Consider the following 26,713-nt stretch of genomic DNA (forward strand, 5'->3'; position numbering starts at 1 on the left):
CTATCTAGAGCAGCACAGCTCCCCTCTCGTTTACTTTTGCTAATTCCATACGCAAGGCAGATACATAAATAAATATGAGCCTCCTCAAGGGATGCGATAGATAGATAGTGGTTCTTCTTCTTCAAAATCCCCCGAGTCTCAGCCCCGCCAGGCTGCGACGGGCCATGTTAGATCGAGTCAAGCAGACTGGCAAAAAGTAGTCGTGACACTATACCCAATTCCACCGCCAGCACGCGGTTAGTTAACTTATCTAACTAACTATCTAACTATCTTGTTCTCCCCTGGCCGACCTCGTGGCTCCTTGCGTCATGAGCCCCTTGGTCCTTAACCCTCCGCAACCAACATGAAATTACAGTCGCTGCGCGCGCGCTCTAGGGATTGCTCCCTCACGGACGATGCCCTGCGGTCGCAGGTCGACACGAGCATCATCCAGAACTACCATATCCATCTGGAGCTCCTCGGCGCCAACTGTGACAAGTACCCTGGTTAGTTCGCAGATCCCCTCAGCCGCATAGCAGCGTGTCTCAGTATCGATTCCCACCCTGCATCTCCTCCAGAAAGGGCCACGTTCCTCACAGGGCGTCTCTCGACCGTGCTATGGATTAACAGGTACTGACAACGTGCGGTGCAGCCAAGCAACACGTTCGCAGGGTCGCGGCCCGGTTAGGTGTCTCCCACGGCCTCATCTATCTGGAGGGAAAGCCCACGACATACCTGGATGATTCCGACCAGACTGTCCCCTTCCGCCAGAGACGCTACTTCTACTATCTCAGCGGCGTTGATGAGCCGGACTGTTATCTCACCTACGATATCGCTCAGGATCGCTTGATCTTGTACGTCCCCGACTTTGATCTGCGACGAGCGATATGGATGGGCCCCACGCTCACAGTGGACGAAGCCCAGGAGAGGTAAGTATTAGGTCTCTTTGGCCACATCTGTCACCACTTAAGAGTTTCCCGACCGCGTTTGCTGATACTGAAGTAGATACGACGTGGATCAAGCTCGATACTACTCTTCCCTATCGGATGATATAAACCGATGGGCCGCCGAAAATAACGAGCACTATCCTATCTATCTTCTCCATGCGTCGGAACAGCCCACAGGAACGGCTGCTAACCTTCAGTTTGATGCGGAGCAGTTGCAGCCCGCGATGGATACTTGCCGCGGTGTCAAGGACAAGCACGAAATCGATCAGATCAGGCGAGCCAATAAGGTCTCCGGGTTAGCTCACATCCAGGTTCTGCGGAATATCAGCAAGATGGTCAATGAAACTCAGATCGAGGGCATCTTCCTCGATACTTGTGTCTCCCTGGGAGCAAAGAACCAGGCGTATGGGATCATCGCGGCATCGGGCGAGAACGCTGCCACGTTGCATTACATGAAGAACAACGAGCCGCTCGCAGACAGACAGTTTGTCTGTCTTGATGCGGGCGCAGAGTGGAATTGCTACGCCAGCGATGTGACCAGGACCTTCCCTCTTCAAGGCCGCTGGCCTAGCGATGAGGCTAGAGATACCTATCGTATCGTCGAGAAGATGCAGGAGGAGTGCATCAAGCGCATACGTAAAGGTGTCCGATTTTTGGATCTACACATCTTGGCTCACGTTATTGCTATTGAAGGACTGCTGGACCTGGGGATCCTCAAGGGTGGTTCGACAGAGGAGATCCGTAAATGCGGCGTGTCGAGAGTATTCTTCCCGCACGGATTAGGTCACCACGTCGGGCTCGAGGTGCATGATGTCTCTGAAAAATCAATCATGGCAGCCTCTGGTGAACAGGAAGATGACTCAGTTTTAGTTCCGCCCACCAGTCGTTCCCCATGCACGTTCTCCGCCCCGACCTTGGAGCCCGGCATGATAGTAACCGTAGAGCCCGGTGTCTATTTCTCGCGGCTTGCCCTCCAGAATGCCAAGCAGCAGCCGTATGCCAAATACATTGACTTCAATGTGGCTGCGAGGTACATCCCCGTTGGAGGCGTCCGTATTGAAGACGACATTCTCGTCACGGATGGCGGATACGAGAATCTGACGACCGCACCGAAGGGAGAGAAGATGCTCGAAATCATCCGGCGGGGACAATAGACCGGAACTGGTGGTCAATGATCGTTGGCTGCGTGGCTGCGTTATCTGCCGCGCTCACTAAGAAACCACCAGGACTGGAGAAAAAGCCCGAAAGTCTTTTTGTTACTGCAGTAGGAGAATAGCTAGCATTGAGATAAGGACACAAATAACTTTTCGTGTTCTTTCGTTTTTACAATGTACAGTAAGTAATACTCTAGTGCGAAGCGAAGCGAAGCTTGCAAACGATAGATCAGCTGGCTGGAGAACAGTCGTCCAGAGAACTGGATATTAGTTATCGAATTTAGCGTTTAGGCAACCGTTGCAGGCATGATTGCAGCGAGTAAATGATATAGATACCATCTGGCTGGTACGTACTATTCAGACATGCACTTCCTACAGATACGGTATTCTTATGGACCTTCAAGCTTTTGAAGAGGGTGGCTCATCGGCACTACTCCTAGCCGCCGCGTCAAGATATCAAATTCGTATTATTTGAAACTATATTATACACCACGTAATTCTCAATAATCAGAATCAAAACAGGCAGGCATTATAACCAGCCTCTAGAGCTACCTTTGCTGCCTTTTCAGCTTCTAGATCAAGTCCCCTAGCTTAATCTCGCTTATCTACTTACCTATAGCCTATTAATTAAATTTCTATATAGCAAATCGCGTATTTAGATCTACCACTATTTTACGGCGTTTATAACTCCTTTAAGGAACTAGGAAGAAATTCTGATCTATAGAACTTCCCCACCGTCTCCGCTGCTATTCATATTCAACTTCAAGATAGCTAGGCCTGACGATGGAGTTTTTTTGAATAGATCTCAGTAATCTCACTGGAAGTAGATTTCTTCAATCTGTTCTTTGCTACTTATTCTTAGTTAGTTGTTTCCTAGGTAGGTTCTAGAGCAAAAAGGAATCCTATGAGAAACGCTAGAGACATTATTATTCTAGACGCTTTGCATTAGCTAACTAGGTACCTATGGTAGGTTATTGACCAGATTTAGAAATAGCAATTAATGCTAATCAAGACAACAAGAGTTGAGGGTACGTAATACATTAGCGAATTAACTACCTCTGACTAATGAGGACTTGGCAATTGAGATCTAAAAGTCGTGAAAAAGAGATTTGCATCATAGACGTTTAATAACGAATAGTCTAAACTCCTGACTAAGTTATCTTGCTGAATTACCTATGAATGCAACGATATGTTGAAGATGGAGTGCAGTATAGCATTGATACACATGAGATATATACACGATAGTTTCTGGAGCTATATGGTATTTCCGAACTTGTTGGAGAAAACATAATGCGTATTATCATGAAGAAAGAAAGTAACCAGGAAGGGGACTGCGGTATTCGAGCGTGCCAGCTCGCCAACATTATTATTATTATCCGCTCCTTAATTATTATTATTCCCCTTTCCCCCCATCTTGCGCTTTGTTCACTTTTCTCATCTTGGAGAATGATATGAAACCAAAGCAATTTCAACTACCAGAATAATATCATACCACCCGAGTCTAGAATCCTTCAGCCTGATGTCCATGTCCATGTCATAACTTTTTTTACTCGTTCAATGTCCATGCCGGACGGACCCGACACACACGCAACTGGGAAGAGAATTCCCCGGGTGGGCAGAACAGGCAGTCGTCATTATTTCTGAAGCGAAACCCGGGAATGGATGGAGCAGCATCTTGGCAAGCCATCTAAGTCAAATTATCTAGTCAGATCGCGACACGCCATCATCATTTTAAGCTGCGACCATTCGATGCTCCCGAGATTAGTTAGTTTAGGTCCCTAGACTAGACTAGATAACCCTGTCGATCCTAAAACGAGTCCACATGTGTCATTTTAACCCGTCCGGCTCTGACGGGACGGCAACGGAGGGAGATCTCTCGGCAAGCCGTTAAGTAGTACGTAGAAGAATTGTGCGTTAATTAGATAATATTCAAACAACGATTCTTGTTTCAGGAACTCGGCCTTTCATTGAGTCATGGCAAATAGAAAAAGTCAATGAAAAAAAATCAAATCAACATGTCATCTACTTCCCGACAGTATTGTAGTAGTCATGAGCCGTTTGAAACAGAGGAATGTAGCAGGAATTAACTCAACACTCGCTCGCTAGATAGAGAGCATTATTTCCACCATTCCAGATCACCTCATCTCGTCAGACCACCCACTCGGCACACCTGGCCGGAAAAAAAACTACTATTCCAACGCAATTTCTGACATGCAAGTCATCATCGCACGATTCGGGCCACGAAAGCACGCACAAAAGAAAAAGGAATTTTGCTTGATTCTACCCCCACTCGCACGTTTCAGGTTCTTTTTCATTCTTGTTGTCAAGATCCGAGAAATAAGATCCTTGATTCTCGATCCGTGGTGGGTTCCGTCATGGGGCTTGTCTCGATTCTGAAGTTGGTCATGACATGGATGACTCGGACTGTGCCTTCTTTTCCGCTTGGAAAGAGGGAGTCGTCGGGACGTACATTATTGAAACTTTTTTTTTCCTTACTTGGTCTGTGATTCATAGAATAATATGTCCACTTTATGACCTAATAATAAAAAAAAAAAGAAAAAATTCCAAAAACGGGGAGAAGCAAGAGAACTCCGCGTTTAGAGTCGATGCCCAGCGGTAGCCCTACGAAAAACAAAGACAGGAAGAGTCGGCAGGAAAGCTCGAGAAGACTCCGATTCGCCATAGAGAAGCCCGTAATCGCGCACGATTCAAATTTCAGCGTGTTTTGCCGTGGAATGGCGCCATCCGGGCCCCTTTGGGCGATCGTCTGGCGCCCATGGTCGAGACCATCAGGTCCAACGCGGTTAGGGCCGGGTGAGTCACCCCCTAACCTTGCGAGCCTGACTCGGAAGCTCAGCAGACTCATTTAAGCTGCAGTCATCTGCTGTCATGTTATCCTTCCCTTTTGCTTCCCATCGCATCCTTTTTTTAAAGGATGCCGGTCACTCCTCTCCCGGCCGTTGTCTCGTTTTCTTTCCTTTTGTTCACCATTGCCTGAGGGCAACTAAAAAGCCATAAAAGTCTCTTTGATTGGAATAGTTCCTTCCGCATACGAATTCACGACCCCCAAGTAAACGATCCACGACATCACGCAGACATTCTGAAATGGGCCAGAAGCACAACAGACGTCGCACCAGACCTCGATCCCGGAATCGTCACAACAAAAGTGTCTCGTCGACGGACTTCTCTCCGCCTCCGGTCACCGTCTACACACCTACCTCGCTGATCGATCAAACAAGCTCTTCTCCTCAATCCTCCCCGGCCCTATCCACCGCTTATGTCTCGCCTAGCTATGTTCCAGTGACCCTGCCCCCACAATGGCACGATGGGTACAAGGAATGGCGGATTCACGAGCGCAAGCTGTGGAAGGAGGCGGCTGAGATGGAAGAAAAGCAATGTCGTCTCTTCGGAGGTGTACCAGGCGATGACGTGAGCCTTTGTTATCGGATGCTCGAGTACTTTGGTGGACTCGACTACATAGACCCGTAAGTGGTCCCTTCAGAAAGCCTAGTCGGATAACGCATTCTCACATACTCTGTCTGTAGATTAGGAGATGTCTGAGCTTGAGTGAGATGGTTACCTCTTCTGTCCTTCGATGTCTCGTTTGGATAAGGAATAGGCAACCGATCCCGGAAAATGAAAAAGAATAAACGATGCAGGATGTGACCCACTGGTCACTCCCGTTATCAGAAATCGACTTCGAAGCACAACTCCTGAAATGACGGGCGCCGGGTTCATGGGAAAAAGCGAGCTGTCGACTTGCAGCAATGAAGTTACTATGCCTCCGTGAATTCACGTACAGTCATTGGCATAGTATTGGATTGGTCCACTTAATGCTCGGCCATTCGAACACCGGAACAGGGTCCCTTTCGCAAGTCCCTTGCTGGAAAAGCACGGCAAACAACGAGAAAAGGGGAGACCAGGGAAGGGGCGGGACAGATGCAGCTGACACTTCCTTGATCGATGCGGGTGGTGCTCGTGTCCGATATGCTATCATATCGTAGACGCTTGAGCTCTCCGTGTGGTAGGACAGCTGTCGGGGGTTTTCAGGAAACAAACGTCTGTTTCATCCCTTCCCATCAGTAAAGAAGAAGAGCCGCGGAAGGATCCGCCGCGTCATTTCTCGACCGTCAATGAGTATCCCGTATTAGATTACAGGGAAATTCGAAGAATTGGATCAGACACTGATCGGAGATGTGTACGTTATCATGAGGAATTGCAGCGCACTATCTCTATTCGCTTTTGGCGGGAGAGGAGTTGTCATGATCAATCTGGTACATTATACCCACCAGCAATAGTCGTCGCTATGGAGTTTATCCATAGGCATGTCTTCGACTATTAGCTTCTGGGAAATGAAAATCTTGTAAATTACCTATCAATGGATAAAAATGTCATTTATAGAATCTGGGATTTTATCTTCCTGTGTTAGTGTTTTGGAATGTGTAAATGGCCTCATTGGATAGAAAGGTAAAAATGTATTGCAGAAAGCATATCCGAAACAAAATCTATTTGTCGGCCAAAGTTCTGCAGCATCATACAAGGAGACAAAGGAGATCGAGTCATCGTGATGGCGCTGAAGTGAACGTGTTCTTTGGCGGAGCAAGACAGCTAGTATGGACAAGGCAGGCGGTGAGCCCAAGAAGGCATAAAGGACACGGTCGGTCAGTTAACCAACAGCAATATCTGAGGATCACCGCTCCGAACACGCTGCAGGGGAACGTCCTTTCAACCTACAGTCGCTTTCTCGGGTGTCTCTCGGAGGAATATGCTCTGTTGCTCTGTCACTTAGTTCTTTATACATTCCTTCCACCTTGTTCTTTTCCTTCCTCTCATCTCAATATACCAAACAACGCCCCCGAGCTACCCTAATAATTACAGCCAGCGCGCGGTCCAAGGGCCCTCGTTGGCCTGACTGATTCCCTGCGAAGATGTCTTCGACAGATTATAACTATGATGAGCAGGTATGGACTTGTCTTACTGCAGGAAGGTGGAAAAATCGTAATGGGACTGACTGCTTATTTCTAGGGACAATTTTTCCCTTTCTTCATCCTCACTCTTTCCAGCTTAATCACGCTTCCTCTCACATACAGCCTCCTCAGACCGAGCAAAGGTCAGTGACTGCTTCTTTTCTATGTTATGATATGTGTGCTGAGTCGTTTTTTGCTTCGAAGGACTCGAGAACACCGCCCCGCGAATAAAGTCCGACTTTAAGCCGCAACATGACGACCTGATCCAGGGACTAAAAAGAAAACGGCTACGTAAGGAGCGCCGCATCAAGCGTATTACCACCGTGCTGGTGGGATATGCTGTTATGGCATGGATGATTTACTTGATCATCGTCACTGCCCGGACGGGGCCGAAAATCTGGGATCCATATGAGATTTTGGGTATTTCAAGGGTGAGCTTTTATCTTGCTATGCTACGACGTGCCCAGAATAGACCAGCTAACAACTCCACGTTTTCCTGATATAGAGTGCCGACGAGAGACAGATCTCTAGACACTACAAGCGTCTTTCTCTCATTTACCACCCGGATAAAGTTCGACCAGACCCTGCGAAGAATGAGACCATCGAGACCCTCAACGAGCGCTTCGTGGAGCTCACCAAAGCTTACAAGGCACTGACGGATGAGGAAATTCGGAACAACTACCTCCAATACGGTCATCCCGATGGAAAGCAGAGCTTTAGCATTGGTATCGCTCTTCCCAAGTTCATCGTCACTGAAGGCAATGGCAAATATGTCTTGCTGGCTTACGGAGGCCTTCTCGGTGTCCTGCTTCCTTACATTGTTGGCAAGTGGTGGTACGGGTCCCAGAGGTATACCAAGGAAAAGGTGCTTGTCGCCAGTGCTGGTAATATGTTCCGAGAGTACAAGGATGATATCTCCGGCGGCGGTATTCTTACGGCTCTGTCCTCGGGTGAGGAATATAAGGAACTGCTGAAGGGTAAATCTGAGTCCGGGATTTCAAAGATCGAGAAGAAGATTCTAGCGGGGACATCTTTATCGCCTGAAGACAAGGAAGCGCTCAAGCAGCTGGATGACTTACCCCGTAGAAAAGCTCTGGCGTTGCTGTGGGCATACCTACAGCGAGCCGATCTAGACGATGTGACCCTCAACGAAGGTAAGCTTATATTTCCCGGCTTCCATCAAAGTATGCACCGCTAACCCGTTCCATAGAGAAGTACGCGGTCGCGCCGATTGCGCTGACCCTGAACGAGTCTTTCACTGCTATTTGCCTTGCTTTCGGCAACTTGAAGCCTCTGCTCGGTTCCCTCCGTATCCCCCAGAACATTACCCAGGCAGTTACTCCTGGTGCATCGCCGCTCTTACAGCTTCCTTACTTCACTCCTGCCGTTGTCAATGCGATCCAGGGAGAAGATGCGAAAAGCCATATGTCGGTACAGAAATACATGAAACTGTCTGAAGTTCAACGACAGGTTCTAACTGTTGGTCCGGGTCTCTTGTCTGAGGAGGAGTACGAGACCGCCATGTCCGTTGCAAGGCAGATACCCGCTCTCGAGGTGGTCAAGGCTTTCTTCAAGGTACAGGGCGAAAAGGTTATCACCCCCAGCAGTCTGGTACAGTTGGTGGTGAAGGCCCGGTTTATTCCCCCTGGCTACACGAACGTACCAGAGGTGAATGAGCTCGATCTGGAAGATATCGATCCTGATGAGGATGACCTCGACGCATTTATGGGCCGAAGATCTGCTAGGAACAAGACAGTCAAGCTCGCAAACGGTCAGAAGGTCGAGGCCAAGGAGGAAGTTGTCCAGCCACCACTCGCGCATGCACCATACCTGGCTAGAGACCACCCGCCCAGGTGGCAGGTTCTCCTAGGGGATGCCAAGCAGGGAAAGATGGCTGTTCCTCCTTTCACGTTCGCAACCTTTGATAAGCCAATATTTGGCGAGGACGGCGAGCCTACTTTTGAGGTACAGACGATGAAGATGCAGTTCCAGGCACCTCCTCAGGTGGGAGATTTCACCTTTGTTCTCCACGTCATCAGCGACAGCTACATTGGCTTTGACACGAAGATGGAAATCACACTGCACGTCGACGACCCAGCAAAGGCGGCTGCGTTGGAAGAGGAGGACGACATTAGCGAACCCGATGAAGGTATGAAAGCGATCCCCAAAAATCTCAAGTCCCACCAGGACAAGCAAAAAAAAAAAAAAAGAGTATGCGAGACTAACGCAATTTTCCTGTTATACAGATTCCCTTGCAGGACAGATGCAGGCTCTCAAGACGGGCCAACCACCACCAAAGAAGAAGAGACCCGCCAATGAATCAAGTGAAGACGAGAGTGACACGGAAGGCGACGTAGATGATACCAGCGAGACGGACACGGAGACTGATACCGATGAGGAGTAAAATCGCAAGCGCATATGGAGTTATTATTTTTTATTTTTGTCCCCATTTTACCTCATTTTCTCTTTTTGCCTCCTCCCTTCCCATCGTCGCGTCGGACGATAATTGTAAGAGATAGAGCGTATAAGAATGACAATAGTCATTATATAATTCGCATATTCCCCTCATGTTCTTTCATTATAATCTATAATCACAGATCAGATATGTCTCCGTAACTCTTGAATGAATATACGTCTCCGTATCGGCAATCATACATTCACGACCCAATCTAACACGGCAGAGTCCAGACTAAGTAACTAGGTTAACTACCTAACTACTTAACTAATGCGGAGAAGAGAGGGTGGAGTCACCCCATCCATCCACATCAAGTCAACGCTCTTTTCCTTATCCCCCGCATCTTAGTTATCTGATGTACATAGAATTTCAATTTCTCACGCACCTAACTTGCAACTTAGAGTATTACATAGTATATTATGTTCCCCTATGGAGTTAGATTTAACCGATAACCCAACAGCATAAAATCGCACTCGATCCTTGCTTTTTTTTTCCTGAATTCTAGATTAATCAAAAACCAAATCCATATCATTGGATTCGATCCGTTGTATATCTTCATTCTTTTCTATGTTTCTATGTCTTTTCTATTTCCTCTAGACCCCTTTTTTTTAAAACCCCGAAAATTCTACTTCAATACGTCAGTACGCCGAACTGAAAAGTAACTCAACAAGGGGCATCAAGAGACAACAAGAAGGGTAAAAAAAAAAAAAAAAAAAAAAAACAAGAAATAAGCTCAGCTAAAAAGGGAAAACATCGCTTTCAAAACAGCAATTTGCTAGATCAGTGGCAATGGAAAAACGAGGAACGAACATGCTCGACCAATGTACTGGGAGTTGTTGTTTATATGGATTGGACGCGCCCTTGGACGTTTGCTATGTGGAATCCCATAATGCCGACTCAGCTCCAGAAGGGTGTGGAGTTCAGATCACAGAGGAAACCAGAAGCGCACTAGAACCCTGGAGACCCCGAGATATTGTTCATAAGAATATGTATGTATATATATAAGACTCGGATAGGAGAGAGCGAGGAGAAAGGGAGGTCGGGCCAAGTCGCGGGAAGTCTACATGGCACGGCTGGTATCCGTGAGATCCATCGGGCCCAAGAACTCAGCCCTCGGGGGCGGGAACCCTTGAGCTTGGAAAGGCTCTGTCATAGGAAGAGAAGTATCTGCTGCCAAATACAAAGTAAGCACCCCCAAATCCCATTCAGCGCTCGCCAGAGCCAGCTTTAGGAGTCGACTGAAGGCCACCCACGCCCTCTGAGCGGCCAGGCTAGTTTCGGATAATGCTATCAAGTACTGCAGAACCTTTGCACAATCTGAAATCGACTGTTCCATCTCTGAGGGCAAGTGGACCTCTTTCAACACGATTTCCATCACCAAGATCACCTCCGCTTGAGCGATATAATGTAGTATACACCACCACGGTGTCGAGGCGTAAAGGTTGACAGAATTCGGCTCATCCGGCAGTAGGCGCAGCAGACCTCTCGCAGAAGATATGCAGCGCATTGCCGCTTCAGCATCTAGCCTTCTTGATGGCTCCGTCTGATAAGGCATCATCGCACTGATCTCGTTTAACTCACATAGGCATGGCCGGTTGATAAGCATACTAGTACTGAAAAAGCGTAATGCAAGATACATTCGATCCCTCGAGGTCTGGGATGATATTCCTTGTTGCGCAGGGGAGCCTTTTAGACTCGACGGCAAGTCAAACTGCCAGCGATTGAGCTTCGTGTTAAGATCTGCGACGATCCCTTGCACCCGAGCCCATGTTAAATTGACTGTGCTTGAACTGTAGAGATCTGATATAACCTCTGCGACGATCGCATCCAGGCGCAGTGAAGCAGTGAATGCAGTTACTGCGGGCCCATCCGCATCTGCTAGCGAAGGAGGAAGATTGAGTCCGGTAGTGGTCTCTTGCGGATAGAAGGGTTGAGTTGCTCTAGGATAGCGTGTACTGACGAAGCGTTCATGAATGGCGGGTGGCCGACCAGTCAGAACACATAACAGCCGTTCAATCGAGCATAGCGCATGCCATGCCCTGATCTCAAATTCGTGCTCCTCGTCCGTCATGCTTGTAGTATTCACCAGATGCAGGGCGCGAGTCTGTGCGTATCGTACTGCAAGACCGATGATGTTCCATGCCCTATATAGAGACACATAATATTAGAACCTGCGGTATCTGAGAAGATTATAACTGACATGCAGTGGTAAAATTACCTGTTGATTTGGTAGCTGGCAAGGAAGTACATGCCGCATAGAGTAGTATGTTGCATGTGAGCCATGGTTGGTAAGTCAAGCATAGCCGTGGGCTCCTGACTTAGTATCCGAGAGCGAATAAAATAAAGAACATGGTCCACTTCACCACCTCCTCCCACATATTTCGTAAGGCTTGCATAGAGAGCACCGACAGCAAAGACCAAATTTAATGTGGCGATCCAAAGTATGCTATTCTCCGGTGGATGTAATGTTTGCCAATATGATTCATACTGTCTCATGAAACAGGACTTCGATAAGATAGGAAAAAAGGAGTGAACAGTGGAAAAGTAGATGTCTACTAGTCCATCGGCAGTCTCCCGCGGCGGCAGTTCAAATGCGTCCACTTTCTCACCGAATGCGCCAAATTCTCTCAGATCAAGGTAGCTGAGGAAATAATTGCATCCTTCCAGCAACAGTCGATTGAAATCTTCGGGACTAGGGGCATTGTTCATAGCATCTATGACTGCCCGGTGTGTTGTCGACAGAGCGCGAACTTCAAGACTGTTAGTGCCGTGTCAGCTCCACTACAGATTGAGGTATGTATGTACATACAGCTTGGCTCGACAAAAGGGATCGTCACCTTCATCGCCGTGTCTTCCAACCACCGAACAACTGACGATTTCCCCAAAAACCCAAATGACCGCGAGAATCCTGCCGCGTCCTGTTGCACACGGTCCTGAAAACGGGGAGAGCCAGCTCCCGCTGAAACCGAGAATTCGTCTTCGTTGATCTCTTCCCCCGAAGCGGTTCCTTCACCTGATACGCCGATATCATCGTCGATGGCCGATCTATTCTTTGGGGCGTGTCAGCAACAGCTGGAAAAAGCCCTGCTACTTGCTTCCAGATGGCATTCATGTCGTCCTCCGCACGTACCTCCGCGAGGGCGTTTCTTATAGCTTGCTGGCCGGCAGGATCAAGACTCGGCATGAGATCAGTCAGCAGATTCTCATAGAGTGCAACTCTAGCAGTCAAGGTTCGCGTGTTTCTGAAGAACGACAGTACTGTTAGTATAGAGGAGACTGGTCATGACCGTCACCTCTCCACCGCGATCTAAGGATTTCTAGAAAGGTCCGGAGTACTTGCCGTTTCAATTTTTCGCGCTTCCCATCTGCGTAAAAACAGGCAAGCTCCTTATCTCTACACCGGGAACAGACTGGCCGAAGACCATCACACTTTGCTTTTCGACGGCGACAAGGCTCGCATGCGTGGCTTACTCTTTGACGTTCAGTCGTCACCGACAGTTGTCTCTGAGCAGGTCGTTGAAGTCTTGGAATTGGAACCTTCTGCTCTGATGGCGCGGGTATTGCGGCCGATTCTGGCTCAGTACCACGCTGGCCAGGTGCATTAGGTCGTTGAGGCTGTGGTCTTATGGTTTGCCGTCTCTTGCCTCCACGGTTGTCCATCCTGGATTGGAATGAGCGAATGCCTTTTTGTCTTCCGAACGGACATGAGATATAGACGCTTCGCTTTCACTGGTGCGCAATTATGGGGCTCATCGCTGGACTTTTAATATCTCTGTGTGGTGGAATGAGGGGGCGCAAGGTGTTCATCTTAGAGCGCGGATAGCAGGTCCGCGTGGTGACGGCCAATCGTTGGACAATATGGGTCGTCCCTGACATCTCGACGCCTATATAAGGATTTACAATCCGGAGCTAGTCCACAATCAGCAGTCGAATCAAGCGGCTCCGACATTCGACGTCTAAGGGCCTGCTGGTGCGAGAACCGTATTCTCTTCTTTCCGGCCAGATCTGCCCTGAGCTATGAACAACGACAAAATTACCAATAGTGTATAACATGGTATTATCGCCGCTTCCACCAGGCCAATAAATGTATCCACTTAGATCCGGTCACGTTCGATTATGCCTGGTAGGGAAATCTATCAGCAAAGCACCGTCTGGCCCACGGGAATTCACCAGTGACCAGAGTGACCCTTGAGCGAATCACATCGTCCCTTCACCAGTGACCTCAGGCCACGAATGGATTCTGGAAGGGCCCAAACTTACTGAAAAAAAAGGGACGCAGTCAAGATACCTCGGGCTGAAAGAAAGTGGTATACAATACAGAGACCCACTCCATATATTGGCATCATATAGGAGTTCCAGATCTCCAGGATCGCTCACAATTGAACAGAGACTTTGTATTGGCACAAACAGGAGACAAAAGAGAGCCAATTCATATATTCTTGGGCAACGTAGCGTCAAATATAAAAGCAATTCCGGACAGTATACATCACGGGTCGAGAAACAGCGGGTTTCTATTGGTCGGATGTATTTTGAGACGTCCGAGCCAATAGAATCCACCTGGTATTGATAGATCGAGACCAGAAGCCATGGAGAACAGATCTGAATTCGTGCCATTCAGAGACGTAAGTTGTGATCCGTGAAGACGAGAATTCGGAATTTGGAAAGACGGCAACAACAGGTGATCGTGATCTGAAAGGAACAACTCGCGGATTCAATCATCTGACCATTGCCTCTTTAGAAGTTTAGAGAGTATCATGACATCTGCATAGCGTGCAGCCAGTGTGACCCAAAAGATAAAAAAACAATGTGCCGTGTCTGTTAGCAATTTTCCTTTTAGTTTCTTGACTGCTCCACTGGGCCGCAAATATAGGGACTGTTCCTGCTCACAGTCTATTCTTATGCGAAGGCATTTTACAGCGAAATCGCTGTGCAGTCCCTGCGCCGAGGGTCAAGTCTGAGAAGTCTCAGTAGGTAGTTAGCACACTAGCTGCGGCTTGCCTCAGATCTTTCTGTCTAGGCTGCGAGCATCAGGCCGGCATTCTCTCAAGCCGACCTTCTTTTCAGGCGACGAGGGCTGACTGGAAATACAATTAGCCGGGCAATACTTGTTGTAACTGAGACGTGTTAGCTAACAACCACCAAGATCTCGCTGCATGGGGTAGGGGCTTGCCGTCACTCAGTTGTGTTCAGAGCACGTTGGCTAGACTTGTGGGACTAGCCCAGTACTTATCTAGCCCCTAGGCAAGGAACACCACGTTGCTGGTACAGCTCTGGATGAGGTGTATGATTTGCAGGCCGTTATAAACGGCCCGAAAGGTTCGTTCTCCCATATCGATGTTCATTGACCTCGAACGACGCAGTGCGGTTTGCTTATATTTCTTCCAGGACGTCGCATTGCCAGTAGTCGGTGCCTCCACTTTACTTAAGTGGCATGCAGGAAAAAGTTTCCGTGACCAGTAACGGCACATATTTAGGTTGCCAACCACGCTGCAGAAACACAAAAACAGCCGCCCTCCCCGTAGCGGTGATAGGGCTACATTTCCATTTCGAGTAATTGGTCGGTTTCCAATATTCCGTGGCGAGCAATGATATCACTTTGCGCCGTCGAGATCTGTCACGACAGTCAAAAATTGGTCAAAGGAAGCCAGCTGGATGAAGAAACTCAAATGAGGCAGATTAGGAGGGAGCGTAGGTGTGCAAGGAACAACTATTCATCTGCCCGGAGCCCCATTCGTCTATGTGACCCTAACATGTATAACTTTGTTTAAGTGTTACCCGGGGAATGGTTCAGCACCAGCATCGTTATTCTTGATAGATACATCACTTGGTTACATCTGTCACTGGTCGCTGTCTACTAATATTGCTAGCAGGATGACCTTTAAGGGTGATGATCTATTAGGCAGGGCATTCTATTCATGGCGCAAGTGTGATTCATATTACCATATTCAACCGCTTTTGTGTACCTATGAGACGCGCAGTATTACCAAAGTTCTATCCAAGCGAGAAGGCCTCTCGGAACCCAAAATGAAGGTATTACACGCAGAAAAAAACCGAGACTGCCAACCCATGTCAAAAGTCGCCAACTACCCGACAGTCATCCAACATTATTCAATACCCATCGACTTCATTTCGCGTTTCCAAAGGGAAGGAATGACGTGGTGAGGTAGTCGCAGAACCCTTCTAGGATACACTTGGGACTACTCGAGCCCTGTAACCTCTCTTTTATTCCGGTACACGTCATGTTCCTTAACCGTCCAAAAAAATCCGGGACTGTCTGTCGCAAGTTTACGACAGTCGGTCATGATAGAAAACCTTTATAACGACTAGGTGAAAAAGATGTACGCCCTGTCGCAGGCCTGTTCTGCCCATTATTCTTTCTCTCTTAATGTTGGACGGCTTTCTGCATCAGTCCATCTGTACCAACGTTAGGTACCCAACCATACTGGGCAGACAGTTGTCGACCGCGCGGGCTCTCGATATTGTCTGCTGTAGCGTTGATGCCTCCATGCACCCCTCCGTGAGAGTCCCAGATATTCTCTGGCTGGGATGACGCCCACCAAACCGTTTCCGATACAGTGGGGACCATGGACAAGGAACCCAGAGCCGGTGGGACAAATTTCGCTTCAGGATTATTATAATCGTTGCTAGCCGCCAACCAGATGTCGGTCGTACCATCTTCAGAATAGTTGCGAGCGGATCGAGCGTCAGTGCTTGGAGATGTTGATTCCAGATCCCCATCTCTCTGGTCTGTCGTGTTGTATCCGTTTAGATTGACACTTTCTGCGACGCCTGATATCGGGTTTTAGAACGAGCTGACATGCATCATCGAAGAGATAATGAGACCAATCTCACAGGTTATGGGTCTTTGGCTGACTGGAGAGCACTTACTTGTCTTTCTAGCGCATTTCCTCGCCTTCCATTCCTTGAGATACATTTCATAACGCCTATGCTCCTCCGTTGTCTTATATGCTGCAAGAGCTTCTTTGTAGTCGTCTCTGGCCTTGATCGCACGCGCCTGGGCGTCTCTCTTTTCATTTTCCGGCAGTTCCCTCCAGAGTTTTCCGATTTCGATGGCCATGTCGGCAAATGAGAGACCACGGTGTTGTAACTCTCTTCTCTTTTCTGTGATTTGCCAATTATCAGTGAGCTGGCCATGAGATAGACGAGTTTGATAAATAGTGGTCCAGCCTTACCATTGGCAAATTGCGCATACGCAGTCAGTGGCTTTTTAGGAGCATTTGGATCCGCCTGAATGAGATTGTAAGTCTTCGAGTCAGACTTGCTAATAGCATCAGCAGCACATTGGGGGCAGTTGTGCGTGTATTTGCGCGTCAAAACTTGCCGGAGATACGCACCTTAGGATGCCATCGATATCTCCTCTTCGATCTGGCGGCCATCTCTTCGGTGCCCGTCCCAGAACGAGACAAGCCATGCGGGGTTGGGGGAAGACCGCGCTCTCTCGCGACTCTTTGTTGCAATCTCTGCATAGACAATTAGAGCAAGGTCACACGCTTCATAAAATTGAGGATTTATACACACCCTTCGATGACCGAGTTTCACGCCCAGGGCATCTCTGTGTGTGAAGAAGGCCAGATGAGCGCTGTCGGACTTATGGGGGGGGACCAATGAAGTCTTACAAGTCATATTCCGTTATGTCGAGGACATCAGCCCAGCTTTCAAATCCATTGTGGATGAAACTGGGAAGATATTGTGCCATATCGAGTTCTTGCAAGATCGCCGCGAGGTCAGCCATTAGGATGTCCCAAGGGTGTCGAGAAGTAAGATTGCATATCAGATACTTGATCTTTCTTGAAGAAAAAGAATCTATGCGATGATATTATGCGATTCACCATCGCGTCTGGCACGTAGCTGCCGTCATCGCAACAAGAACCGGTTTGGTCTACATCCTTGAGAAGCTTTCTGTTTGCGGAGAGGTGCTCCATGCTCTTGGGGGTTCCGTTCAATGTCACCATGGCCATTGATTGGGATCGGAAGTGACATCCTTGCACTAAACAATGCTAGCGCAAGCATGTGGACAAGCGGAGGCTTTGAACAGCGCCCAACAATGATTTTGACGAGCTGTCTGCAGATAGCAGGTATGCATTGCCATTCGCCAGGTATTGGTGGACTTTGTCGCTGACTCGAGCGGAATCGTTACCGGGGAAGTACGATGGATCCTAGTGGGCTTCGTGGCGGCCATCTACGGACTGTCTCACGACGCACTGGCAGGAGATCGTCTTACGGACAAGAAGTGCCATGACGCTTTCACTATTATTACGACCATTGTTCCCGGAGAAAATCCTCCTGGGCCAGTTCTTAGCCGCTTATCCCAACCCGGAAGAAGGAAGCCCCCATCTGTCCTAGAATCCCAGGCCACCAATCTGCGTGATTTATACAGTTCTGAGACGCGTCAAAAGATGTTTTTTATCGTTTATCGGATGGAAGCATACGAGTCCATTGTCTGCGCGACTTGGAACGGTGTCCTAGTGCTCGTTCAACTCGTATTCTCACGACTCTGGCGTCAAGCCTTCCCCCTCGTTGCAGGAATGGGATGTTCTGGGTTATCTCTAGACATCGAACCAACGCCGTGCCATATCTTTCGATCTTGCGGATACAAATCAGACGGAATCGTTCTCTGTCGGGTCCCAGAGTATTGTGGCGATTTCGGACAAAATCATGTTCATCTCCCTGAGAGACAACCGCAGGCGTCGGGCGGGGTTGATGCTGGGATCGGTTCATGGAGTGCTCGACCTGCTCGACTTTTCGTCTGCTTCGGGAAACCAAGTCGCTTACTACCCGCAGCCGATCATGTTCTAGACATCTCTCATCCGTCTGCAACCGCCAATGGTCATTCCGGAGAGCACGAAAGAGGTTTCTGATTAGAGCAGAGCCACGAAGTGTTGTGGAAGATTGGCGCATAGCTGCGCAAGGGCGGGCCATTCAAGCCACGACAGTCTCAATCCGTTGGTATGGGATTGAATACCGTCTGGGCCGCCTGCTGGACCGTATCCACAACCAATTGTACAACTACTCGACTTGGAAGTTGGTAGTCTATTGTTCAACACAAGGCCATTGGTTCTTGACAGCAACCACGGACGTCAGCTAACCACGTTCTCCTTTTTGCTCTGACTACCATAGATGCGGAGAATCATGGAGCAGCTGAAATGGTCCTCGTAGCCCCGCAAGCGCGCTAATCAATCAAGATTATGCGGCGCCTCCGAGGCTGCTGGCGGCAAAGGAACAGTGCGATCTCCATGCACCCACAGACCTGGGTCAGATCAACAAGAGCTATGATCTTTTACAGTCCTAGCGGCAGCCCTCCGTCGGAGCAGATGTCCATGCCAACTAAGGATGTCAAAAATGGCTTCATGGGTCCAATATGAAGTAAACATACCTTCCACAAGAGAAAAGGGTATCCGCTGATCATCCCAAGACACCGTGTGGCCCACTCTGCGATCAGCATGATTGCAGCGGATATATAGTACTCTTAAGACGAAGGATGTTAAAAGACTGCCCTAGCACGTTCTTTTTACATCTAAGAAGCAACAATGTTGTGGCGGGAGTCATTCCCGTGTGCTGCCCCTTACGGCTTGATGTACAGTACCAGATAGGCAACGAACAACATACCGGAGCGTCGCGGAAAAGAGCTTCCGGATAGTTTCATGGCGACTCCCACGCGAGGTCCCACCTGTCCATGAAAGTATGATACGAGGTCACTGCAATTTACCTACACTGCTGGAGCTAGTCATGATCATGGACTCAATGCTCATGTACCCCGCCTCTATCTATCCGTCTGGAAAGAATCACATCTTGCGGAGAAAGCTGAAGTCGGTGATTGTATGTACGTTGCAGCACGCTACGTACCTAATTCTATTCATTGGCGTCAGCGGTGGAGATTTCCGTTTCACTTCCGGCGCTGATATGTCACTGCATGATCTCGGCAACAAGGACTCGGGAGGGCCATCAAACTTATATCGGAAAAGGAAACCCCGCTAAAGACCGGCCTGACGGACCCCTAAGCTGAGTATTAATGGGTGGTCACCTTCCTTGCTCCCCTGATCTGCCTTCACCAGAAGCTGTTCTCGTGTGTCCATGGGCCACCGCACCGGACTCAAGCAAACCTCTAGGAATCGGGTGAGTTGGCTCCTTTTTTTGAGCATCAATGTCAGCCAAGAAGACGAGGTGCTATCCGCCTCTTAACCCTGAGTTAAATCGAGGTAGTTGCAGCCCTCAAGATATCGACAAAACAATGGCGGCCACTGTGAGCTGCGACAAAAACTAGAGATTGCTCCTTAGGGTATCCTGACGGATCCCAGGTCAAGCACCATTTCAATCAGTTTTCTCGACAGGCATACATCAATGATATTTTGAGAGGGACACCTAGCCAAGCAGTGTCTTCCAGCCCCTGTGCGCGAGTGATCTGGCTAAGGGATGCTGCTGCCCCTTTCAGGAGTTAATGTGTCAGGAGGGGAATCTGTCTCTGCAAGGAGCAACAAGGATCATATTTGGTGACAGCTTCCTATATGCCCACCAGCCGTAGTTGTGACGCCGTTGATCTCCGTATTGAAACTGATGATATTACAAGTTGACATCGAATTTCCGAGAGTTGCTGTCATCCTCGCTGGTTGACTCCTATGGCGGAGAGTAAATGTTTGACAGAGCCTGGATTACCTGAGTACGTACGCTGATTCGATACGATTGAGAGTGAGCATAGGCTTAATTGCCCGTTTCATTCGACGAGTTTCCAATGTACTCTGCCGGAAATACAGGAGAAACATTGAGCAATGACGACTAAGAAATCGAAAAGGCAAATTTCAACTGGAAAGAGTGCGAAGACGGCAAGATAAGAAGTCGTTTATTTGCGGCAACTGTGTTCAAGACCAATGCCAGCGTCCTGGACTTTCCTGTTCTCCCTGCTCAGAAGCAGCACTTGCCGTGGAGGAGGCTGGGAGAGCACAAGGGAGAAAGCACGATGTATCCGTTTGCCATTAGAATGCCTTTCAGTGTTCAGTTGGATATGTCCAGCCGGAGGGTAACCCAACGTTATCGACAAGGTAGGGCTGTTGTCCCAGCGGAAGTTGATAGTGGCTGAGGGTGTCGATAGATGGCTGAACCGTTCCTTGATAGGGGCCTAGCCATGGTACTGTGCCGGCATGTAGGTGGCTTGGCCTACTGCTTGCATTGCAAATGTCAGTCTGATAATATACATCGGGACATCTGCTTGCGTCGCTGAGGACAATGGGCGGCTGATAGAGTCTGTCGGTCGTAGTTGCATGTTGGACTTGACCAATGTAGTCACATCGAGGATAAACGCTATGCTGCTCAGTGCGCATTGATGGAAGATCCCATTTGCAGACGTCTCCTGCAGTTGGCGAAATCTCCGGCCCGAATTCCCTGGACTCGCGTGGGCTTGCTGGCTCCGGGGACGGCTCTACCGTGCCGGTGTAGTCAGTCGAGGTGGACAACTGTCGTAGACACTGGAGTGGCTCTTCATTACTCTCGCTGTGTTCATCTGTGCCTTCCTCCGCTTGTTTGATGAGTCCCAAGCGGTCCAAAATTGCATGCGTTAGGGGATGTCCGTCAGCAACATCGACAAGAGGCTCTCCTGGAAACCCTTCATTGTTTATACAATGCTTGTATAGCCTCTGGAGCGCTTTGACAACGAGTGAATGCTGGGATTCGAGCATCTCGACAAAACTGGAAGGGGCGCAACGGCACCTTGTTAATAATAAATCGACAACTCAACGCCGGAGTGACTCGCTAAACTTGGATCTGAGGGTTCTCACTCTCTGGAATAGACTTTCGTCTGAGTTGCCTTTCTCTCCCGGAAGAGGCAAGGGTGATTGTATGTTGAGCATCGATTGCAAGGTTGGTTGCCATCACACTGATATAACGTTCACTTAGCTCATGCTCTCGTTCAAAGTAGTTCGTGAACGTCGACTCAGAATACCAGACCTTGGTCTTCTTGACCCTGCACCGGTCACAAGCCTTTAAGACATGTTTCCTCTTCACCCGGAATATACGATTATGCTCCTTCACTTCTACTGTCCCTGGAAATGTCTCGAAGCCCGGGATAGATGTCGTTGGGCTGAATTCCGGCAGAGCACCTAGGAATCCTGGCATCTGTGACTTCGGACAGAGCTTGGGCTGCCTGGACATCTGGTTGCGTTATAGAGCTGGGGAAGACATTGAAGTCAAACGATACTGTCTTCCTTGACAAGATAGAGGAATATGTGGAGAAACCAAGCGGCATATGACATACAAATGAGGGTCTGAGAAATCGTCAAAGGCGCACGCGTCAGCGGTGGTAGCAGGTATTATTCTTTCCCATCTAGATATAAGACGGAGTTATCCAGGGTCGCTTACTTACGTCCCCGCACATGCGAAGGTCTTCTAACTCCGGTGCTTGTTCTCCCCGTATCCTTGCCAACTACGAGGTCAGTCATAGTGATCGGCTTCATCTTCGCCCCCCTTTTTCCCGCTGGTCCATCTTGGTGGGTTAGAGCAGCCTGATTATTGCGAGAGGTACGCGAGCGGCTGTTCTTTGTGGAATTGGTGGCCCCGCTACATACTTCTTGCCTTCTGACACGCTTGCGCGAATTTGTGGATATGATATGCATACAGGAGGGGGCCTAACCAGCGGACCGACCCGTGAGGTGATCGGGGAGCTGAATGAAATGAGGTGCCCTCAAAATTTACAATTCGATGGATGGCACCTGGTAACTTGGGCAGCTAGCTGGAAGTCAGCCGCCGTCATCTTGCCGATGTCACTGCTGCTATCTATTGATTTCTTTGATGACATGCGTATGCTCACTGTCGTTTGGTGGAAGCAGGGACGCTCCGCGAATGAAACTGCAAGCCCATTAGTGCTTGGAGGGAAGAGGCATGGGGGAAGACTAATTCTTTAATGGCCTCAAAGTAGCGTGTAAAAGACACGCCACTCGAGATCCTGTCGGGGCGTTCTATCAGCGCAGTTGATACATACAGGGGGCAGATACTAGTCCTGACCAACTGCTCCAAGCAGCCTCACGGGTGCATCATCCGGCATCCGGACAAATTAACTACTGCAAACGTGACGGCTAGATCTGACACCTTTTTGAGCCCCTGTCCTTCTCTATCTATACTGGTTGTTCAACCTCCAGCGAATATCCTTCCGGTGCTGTCCCTTAGCCACGAATGAATACCGAAGCTGGTACTAGCCTTGAAGTCATAGAGGCAAGCCAGTATTCACATATTGGCAGCCGGTCCTGTCGCTACTAAGACAATATATGATTCGTCGTCCCTCTAATCGCAAGATCATTCGGGGCGGGGAACTGATATCTAATAATTTGAGATATATTACGTGTGCCGACCCGATTTATATTGGCTATACAGATGGCTTGCTACTGCTTTGCCACAATAGTCCCACCATCATTGAGCCACTAGCTACTCGTCAAGCTGGCTAGGACGTGGACAGGGGTTCCGGGCCAAAGTGGGATATATGCCCAGTCGACAGTGATAATCACTAGCCTTGAGGTGAAGTAGTGGATATCACATGATACAGTGGCCATATAGTTATGCAAAGTTGGTCGGTAATATTACTGGTTCCTGTTTGATGTCGGTTTGCCAGTTGTTTTGTGACACCCTGACTGGCAGATACGGCAGTCTCTCCGGCCACTGTGGATAATCATTACTTATGGCGAATCCGGCACTGGTCATTGAGGAGAAAATCCAATTCCCGCAGCTAACCACATAGCTGCTAAGCGTCGCGTCTGAAGAAATGACGCAGAATAACTACTTCAGCCCTTACACTTGTTAGTCCCGTTTGTTTGTAGGGTTGGACTCCGTGACAGGCATTAGGAGACCGGAGAGTGACTGGGGTATGATACTGCCCACAAAAGACTACATACCAAGCAAACAAGGAGACAGAATACTTGCTTTTGTCTCACATTGCCGAGGTCCCAAAGAGATCAGGAAACCAGGAAGCCGCTTCTATTTCTTCGTTGAGTCTAAAATTACTTCACTTGCTACCTTTCTGCGACTAGGGAGCGTCTAGGCATGTTAAGCGCCACTCCATATACTTTGGATGATAGTGAGTTGTCCCGTGTTTCTCCAGCATTCTACTGCGCCTTTTATTGATCCTGGTCAGTGGTACCAATACGAGATGTATCAGTGGAACGGGATTCATATTTGAAATGGTGCTGAAAAGAAAATGACTTCAACCAACGATTCTTCCGTATTCACCCGTCTATACGATGTGTGTCTCAGTCCTTGATAAACAGTTTTGCTGAAGGACCTGGGGACACAGCCTTCAGAACATATCGATGTTAGATTAACGTCACCGAGATCTACACCATTCGATTTATCTCTCGTGATAGATCTGGGGCCTTCTCTCAATGTTACTCTTCGAGCTTAGCAGACTTGTGGCTAACTAGCTGAATCCAGTCCACGTCCGGTCCACGTCGACTTCTATATCCCTGTCGGAATAAGCCGCCTGCCTGTTCTCATATGCTTGCTGATAATCTCTAAGCGACGAAGGATCGGCATATGATCCTAGCGCGCGCAATGCAATATATGCGTCGAGGGGAAGCTCCAGGTCCCTTCACCTATGAGATTAGGAATTAATCAGGTATAGTGATTCAAATCAAGGTTATTCATAATTAATATCATAGCAGGAAGCCGTCCTCAGAGCAGGATAATGATGTGCCTGAACCGTAATTATGCGATGATAACCGATACTATCAGTGACTGGAGATTTCGATTTTCGAGGTAATCACCTACTAAACCTCTGCATCTTCGTACAGCATTTGCCTCGTGAAGAGGAAGAATGTCCTTGTACGACGACAAAGGATGAAGTGGAAAAGGTAGCGGCAGGAGGAGCAGCAGAAGAAGAAAAAGTGAACACATTGGCCCTTAATCGCTTGTGGCGGCCCCTCGCTGGGCATTTCTAGGACGCTGTCTTCATCCTGTATGTGCCATGGCTATAGAATCAGCGTTACGACAGGGTATTCACATCTCAACAAGGATTTTGGTTTCGCCGGGGAGCAAACAGTAGAAAACGCCGAAGGAGAGGGGGGCAAATTCACTGGCTCTTTGGATTTCTCCTCTTTCAGGGAGTAATTTTGATCATGTCTTACACCCCTAGTCGCTGCAATTCCTGCTGCAACTCTTTGCGGGGGGGCTTGAAAGAAAATGCTCGATATGGAATGGTGTTCGGCCGTATCAACTGGTAAGATAGGTTAATCCTTGTCTCCCCTGTCGCCCTTAGACGATGCTGCATGCAGATGGCATGCGAGTGATATCTGTGATTGCAGCATTATTAGCGAACGACGCAACCGAGTTCTGTTGAGAAATGAGCTGAAGTGATATCGGCGTCTGCTCCCGCAAGTAGTACCCTTGCATCTCAGATGTATGGGCCCGTCCATCTTAGGTAGCCTCCTTCAACACCCTTCTGGTTAAACGCTGACGCGGTACTGCAATTACCCTTTTTGCCTGAAAGGATGACTTAGGAAGGGAAGAGCTTTCCCATGGACTTAAGCAAAATAAAAAGTGATAACAGAGGATAAACCCGACTCTACAATATCGTTGAGAGTCGCGATTAAAAGAACCTTTCAGAAGGATTTCATAGATAGTATTATTAAATTATGCTATCGTTGTCTTGCGATATTTCTAACACGATCTTCTCAGAATTAAATATTTGATGCATGCACACTAGCTAGTTCATCACCGGCATATGGTCTGATTACCTGAATCGTTTCAATGACCTTCCGCGAGGACTAGCTCCAAATTCGAGACTACAACTAATCTCTTCTATTCCCTAGAAGGCAAATAATTTGACCCTTCGTCCCTTATCGGCGCATAAAATTGGCTGCATATAGATACGAAGTTCAGGAATATTTAGCTCTGCACCTTCTAGAGCAGATACCTTCCTCTCGAACTTACAAAGGTGAAACCGACAATTCACAAGAGCGAGTACATGCAAGATGCGATTCTCACGACCTTCGTTTTGAGTACCAACAAGCCCTGGTTAACGAGCTCCACCGCTTGAGCTTTGATCTTTTATCGAAGGAAAAGTGGCTAGGTTTTAGGAGGAAGGACTACATAGGCAATGACGCAGGACGAAGATGATAATTAGCGATTAGATACGATCAAGCAAAACATGATATTGAACCTTGACACTGTATTGAATCATTTCGTGAACAGCTAACTAACTAACTAACTAACTAACTAACTAACAAAACTACTCGTGGGCGTAATCAACCGGAGCTTCTAATAGAAATAAATACCTTTGCTGCTATCGAGTCTGAGTGCTCATTCTTTCTATAATTCCGAAAGGATGAATAACCTAATAAATACCCTGGGAGCTCTCAAACCCCATCTGTGCGGGCCAATTCGATTAAAATAGGGGGGAAGGATCTGTCTTTCCTAATTTCACATTAACTCCTCCTTTATGCAGAATGTAGGATGTGTCAGTTTATAGTGCTCGAGATCTTGCTGTTTGGTTTTTTGATTTTGTTTACTTTCATGATTCTATAATAACTGATTGATCGACAGGCTTCGTTGCTTCCCTTCTAGGCAGATTGCAAGCATTTTTCTTCTATTTTTATCTACGGAGATTATAATTCGTCAATTTCTAGTTAGTACTAAAGCCAAAAAGCAGCATGAGATTCCCGGTCAATGGTATGAATGTTCCTGTTCGATTTAGGGGATATTCGAGGATAATCAGCATTATGCACATACATAAATTTCTCACCCTCTTCACAAGGGAAGAAGCTAGCTGTCAATAATTTTTCTCGTCTGCAGGCTAACTAGGTGAAGATGATAGAGATGAAAAAAATCAGGTAACTGCTAACTAACTAGCAATTAGTCTTGGAGAGATCGGAAAATCAATATCTAGGACAGTTATACAAAACCTCGTCTGCACCTGGGATCTTTGATAATGTATCTATCTATCGCCAAGATATCCCACAGATCGCTGAGGATTTGGACTCTATTGAAAAGCTGAACGATCTTCGCAGTGCCTTCTATATATACTCTTAGAGGGGATGCCTGCCAATGTTGAACGGATCGAATATGCCCAAGATCAGGCAAGTGGCGATTTCTTAGCTGGGTAGGAAAGAGAAAACTGGAAATATGAGATCTGGTCGAAAGTGGCATCGGGAGAGAAAGAGGAATAGAGTTTGATATTGATATAGTTAGCAGTCTGTGCTTCTTGTGGATTAGATACCCCTG

The 26,713-nt window shown here is 48.1% G+C and overlaps 8 protein-coding genes across 8 annotated transcripts; 3 read left to right on the forward strand and 5 right to left on the reverse strand.

Annotated features, from left to right (window-relative positions):
- Nucleotides 1-12: 12 nt before the first annotated feature.
- C8Q69DRAFT_431007 (putative Xaa-Pro aminopeptidase) lies at nucleotides 13-2,080 on the forward strand (the record flags this gene model as incomplete). The annotated part of the gene is made up of 3 exons (XM_028628486.1): nucleotides 13-485; nucleotides 632-908; nucleotides 982-2,080. The coding sequence occupies exons 1-3, from the start codon at nucleotides 344-346 to the stop codon at nucleotides 2,078-2,080; spliced, it is 1,518 nt and encodes a 505-aa protein (XP_028485592.1). The 5' UTR covers nucleotides 13-343.
- Nucleotides 2,081-4,546: 2,466 nt separating this feature from the next.
- Nucleotides 4,547-5,065, reverse strand: C8Q69DRAFT_224396 (hypothetical protein). Its single transcript, XM_028626331.1, has one exon. The coding sequence runs from the start codon at nucleotides 4,944-4,946 to the stop codon at nucleotides 4,617-4,619; it is 330 nt and encodes a 109-aa protein (XP_028485593.1). The 5' UTR covers nucleotides 4,947-5,065; the 3' UTR covers nucleotides 4,547-4,616.
- Nucleotides 5,066-5,073: 8 nt separating this feature from the next.
- Nucleotides 5,074-5,708, forward strand: C8Q69DRAFT_224376 (hypothetical protein). The gene has a single exon (XM_028626330.1). It carries the CDS (start codon nucleotides 5,186-5,188, stop codon nucleotides 5,567-5,569), a length of 384 nt encoding a protein of 127 aa, XP_028485594.1. The 5' UTR covers nucleotides 5,074-5,185; the 3' UTR covers nucleotides 5,570-5,708.
- A 973-nt stretch (nucleotides 5,709-6,681) lies between these two features.
- Nucleotides 6,682-9,538, forward strand: C8Q69DRAFT_224370 (Sec63 Brl domain-containing protein). The gene is made up of 6 exons (XM_028626329.1): nucleotides 6,682-7,041; nucleotides 7,106-7,190; nucleotides 7,252-7,478; nucleotides 7,553-8,201; nucleotides 8,258-9,196; nucleotides 9,294-9,538. Exons 1-6 carry the CDS (start codon nucleotides 7,009-7,011, stop codon nucleotides 9,449-9,451), a joined length of 2,091 nt encoding a protein of 696 aa, XP_028485595.1. The 5' UTR covers nucleotides 6,682-7,008; the 3' UTR covers nucleotides 9,452-9,538.
- Nucleotides 9,539-10,534: 996 nt separating this feature from the next.
- C8Q69DRAFT_519256 (fungal-specific transcription factor domain-containing protein) lies at nucleotides 10,535-13,162 on the reverse strand (the record flags this gene model as incomplete). Its single annotated transcript, XM_028633471.1, has 5 exons — nucleotides 10,535-11,646; nucleotides 11,721-12,252; nucleotides 12,312-12,552; nucleotides 12,633-12,744; nucleotides 12,999-13,162. The coding sequence occupies 5 exons, from the start codon at nucleotides 13,160-13,162 to the stop codon at nucleotides 10,563-10,565; spliced, it is 2,133 nt and encodes a 710-aa protein (XP_028485596.1). The 3' UTR covers nucleotides 10,535-10,562.
- A 2,722-nt stretch (nucleotides 13,163-15,884) lies between these two features.
- C8Q69DRAFT_443690 (hypothetical protein) lies at nucleotides 15,885-17,255 on the reverse strand (the record flags this gene model as incomplete). Its single annotated transcript, XM_028628937.1, has 5 exons — nucleotides 15,885-16,291; nucleotides 16,391-16,624; nucleotides 16,696-16,784; nucleotides 16,858-16,983; nucleotides 17,140-17,255. 5 exons carry the CDS (start codon nucleotides 17,253-17,255, stop codon nucleotides 15,885-15,887), a joined length of 972 nt encoding a protein of 323 aa, XP_028485597.1.
- Nucleotides 17,256-17,623: 368 nt separating this feature from the next.
- C8Q69DRAFT_225149 (hypothetical protein) lies at nucleotides 17,624-18,798 on the reverse strand. The gene is made up of 2 exons (XM_028626336.1): nucleotides 17,953-18,798; nucleotides 17,624-17,902 (listed from the first exon to the last, which is right to left on the reverse strand). Exons 1-2 carry the CDS (start codon nucleotides 18,440-18,442, stop codon nucleotides 17,715-17,717), a joined length of 678 nt encoding a protein of 225 aa, XP_028485598.1. The 5' UTR covers nucleotides 18,443-18,798; the 3' UTR covers nucleotides 17,624-17,714.
- A 1,286-nt stretch (nucleotides 18,799-20,084) lies between these two features.
- On the reverse strand, nucleotides 20,085-21,888 carry C8Q69DRAFT_224868 (putative C6 transcription factor). The gene is made up of 4 exons (XM_028626333.1): nucleotides 21,458-21,888; nucleotides 21,289-21,386; nucleotides 20,236-21,220; nucleotides 20,085-20,177 (listed from the first exon to the last, which is right to left on the reverse strand). The coding sequence occupies exons 1-3, from the start codon at nucleotides 21,659-21,661 to the stop codon at nucleotides 20,503-20,505; spliced, it is 1,020 nt and encodes a 339-aa protein (XP_028485599.1). The 5' UTR covers nucleotides 21,662-21,888; the 3' UTR covers nucleotides 20,085-20,177; nucleotides 20,236-20,502.
- Nucleotides 21,889-26,713: the final 4,825 nt, after the last annotated feature.

Source organism: Paecilomyces variotii (assembly GCF_004022145.1).
Source record: "Paecilomyces variotii strain CBS 101075 chromosome Unknown C8Q69scaffold_4, whole genome shotgun sequence".
NCBI classification, from domain to species: Eukaryota; Fungi; Ascomycota; class Eurotiomycetes; order Eurotiales; family Thermoascaceae; genus Paecilomyces; species Paecilomyces variotii.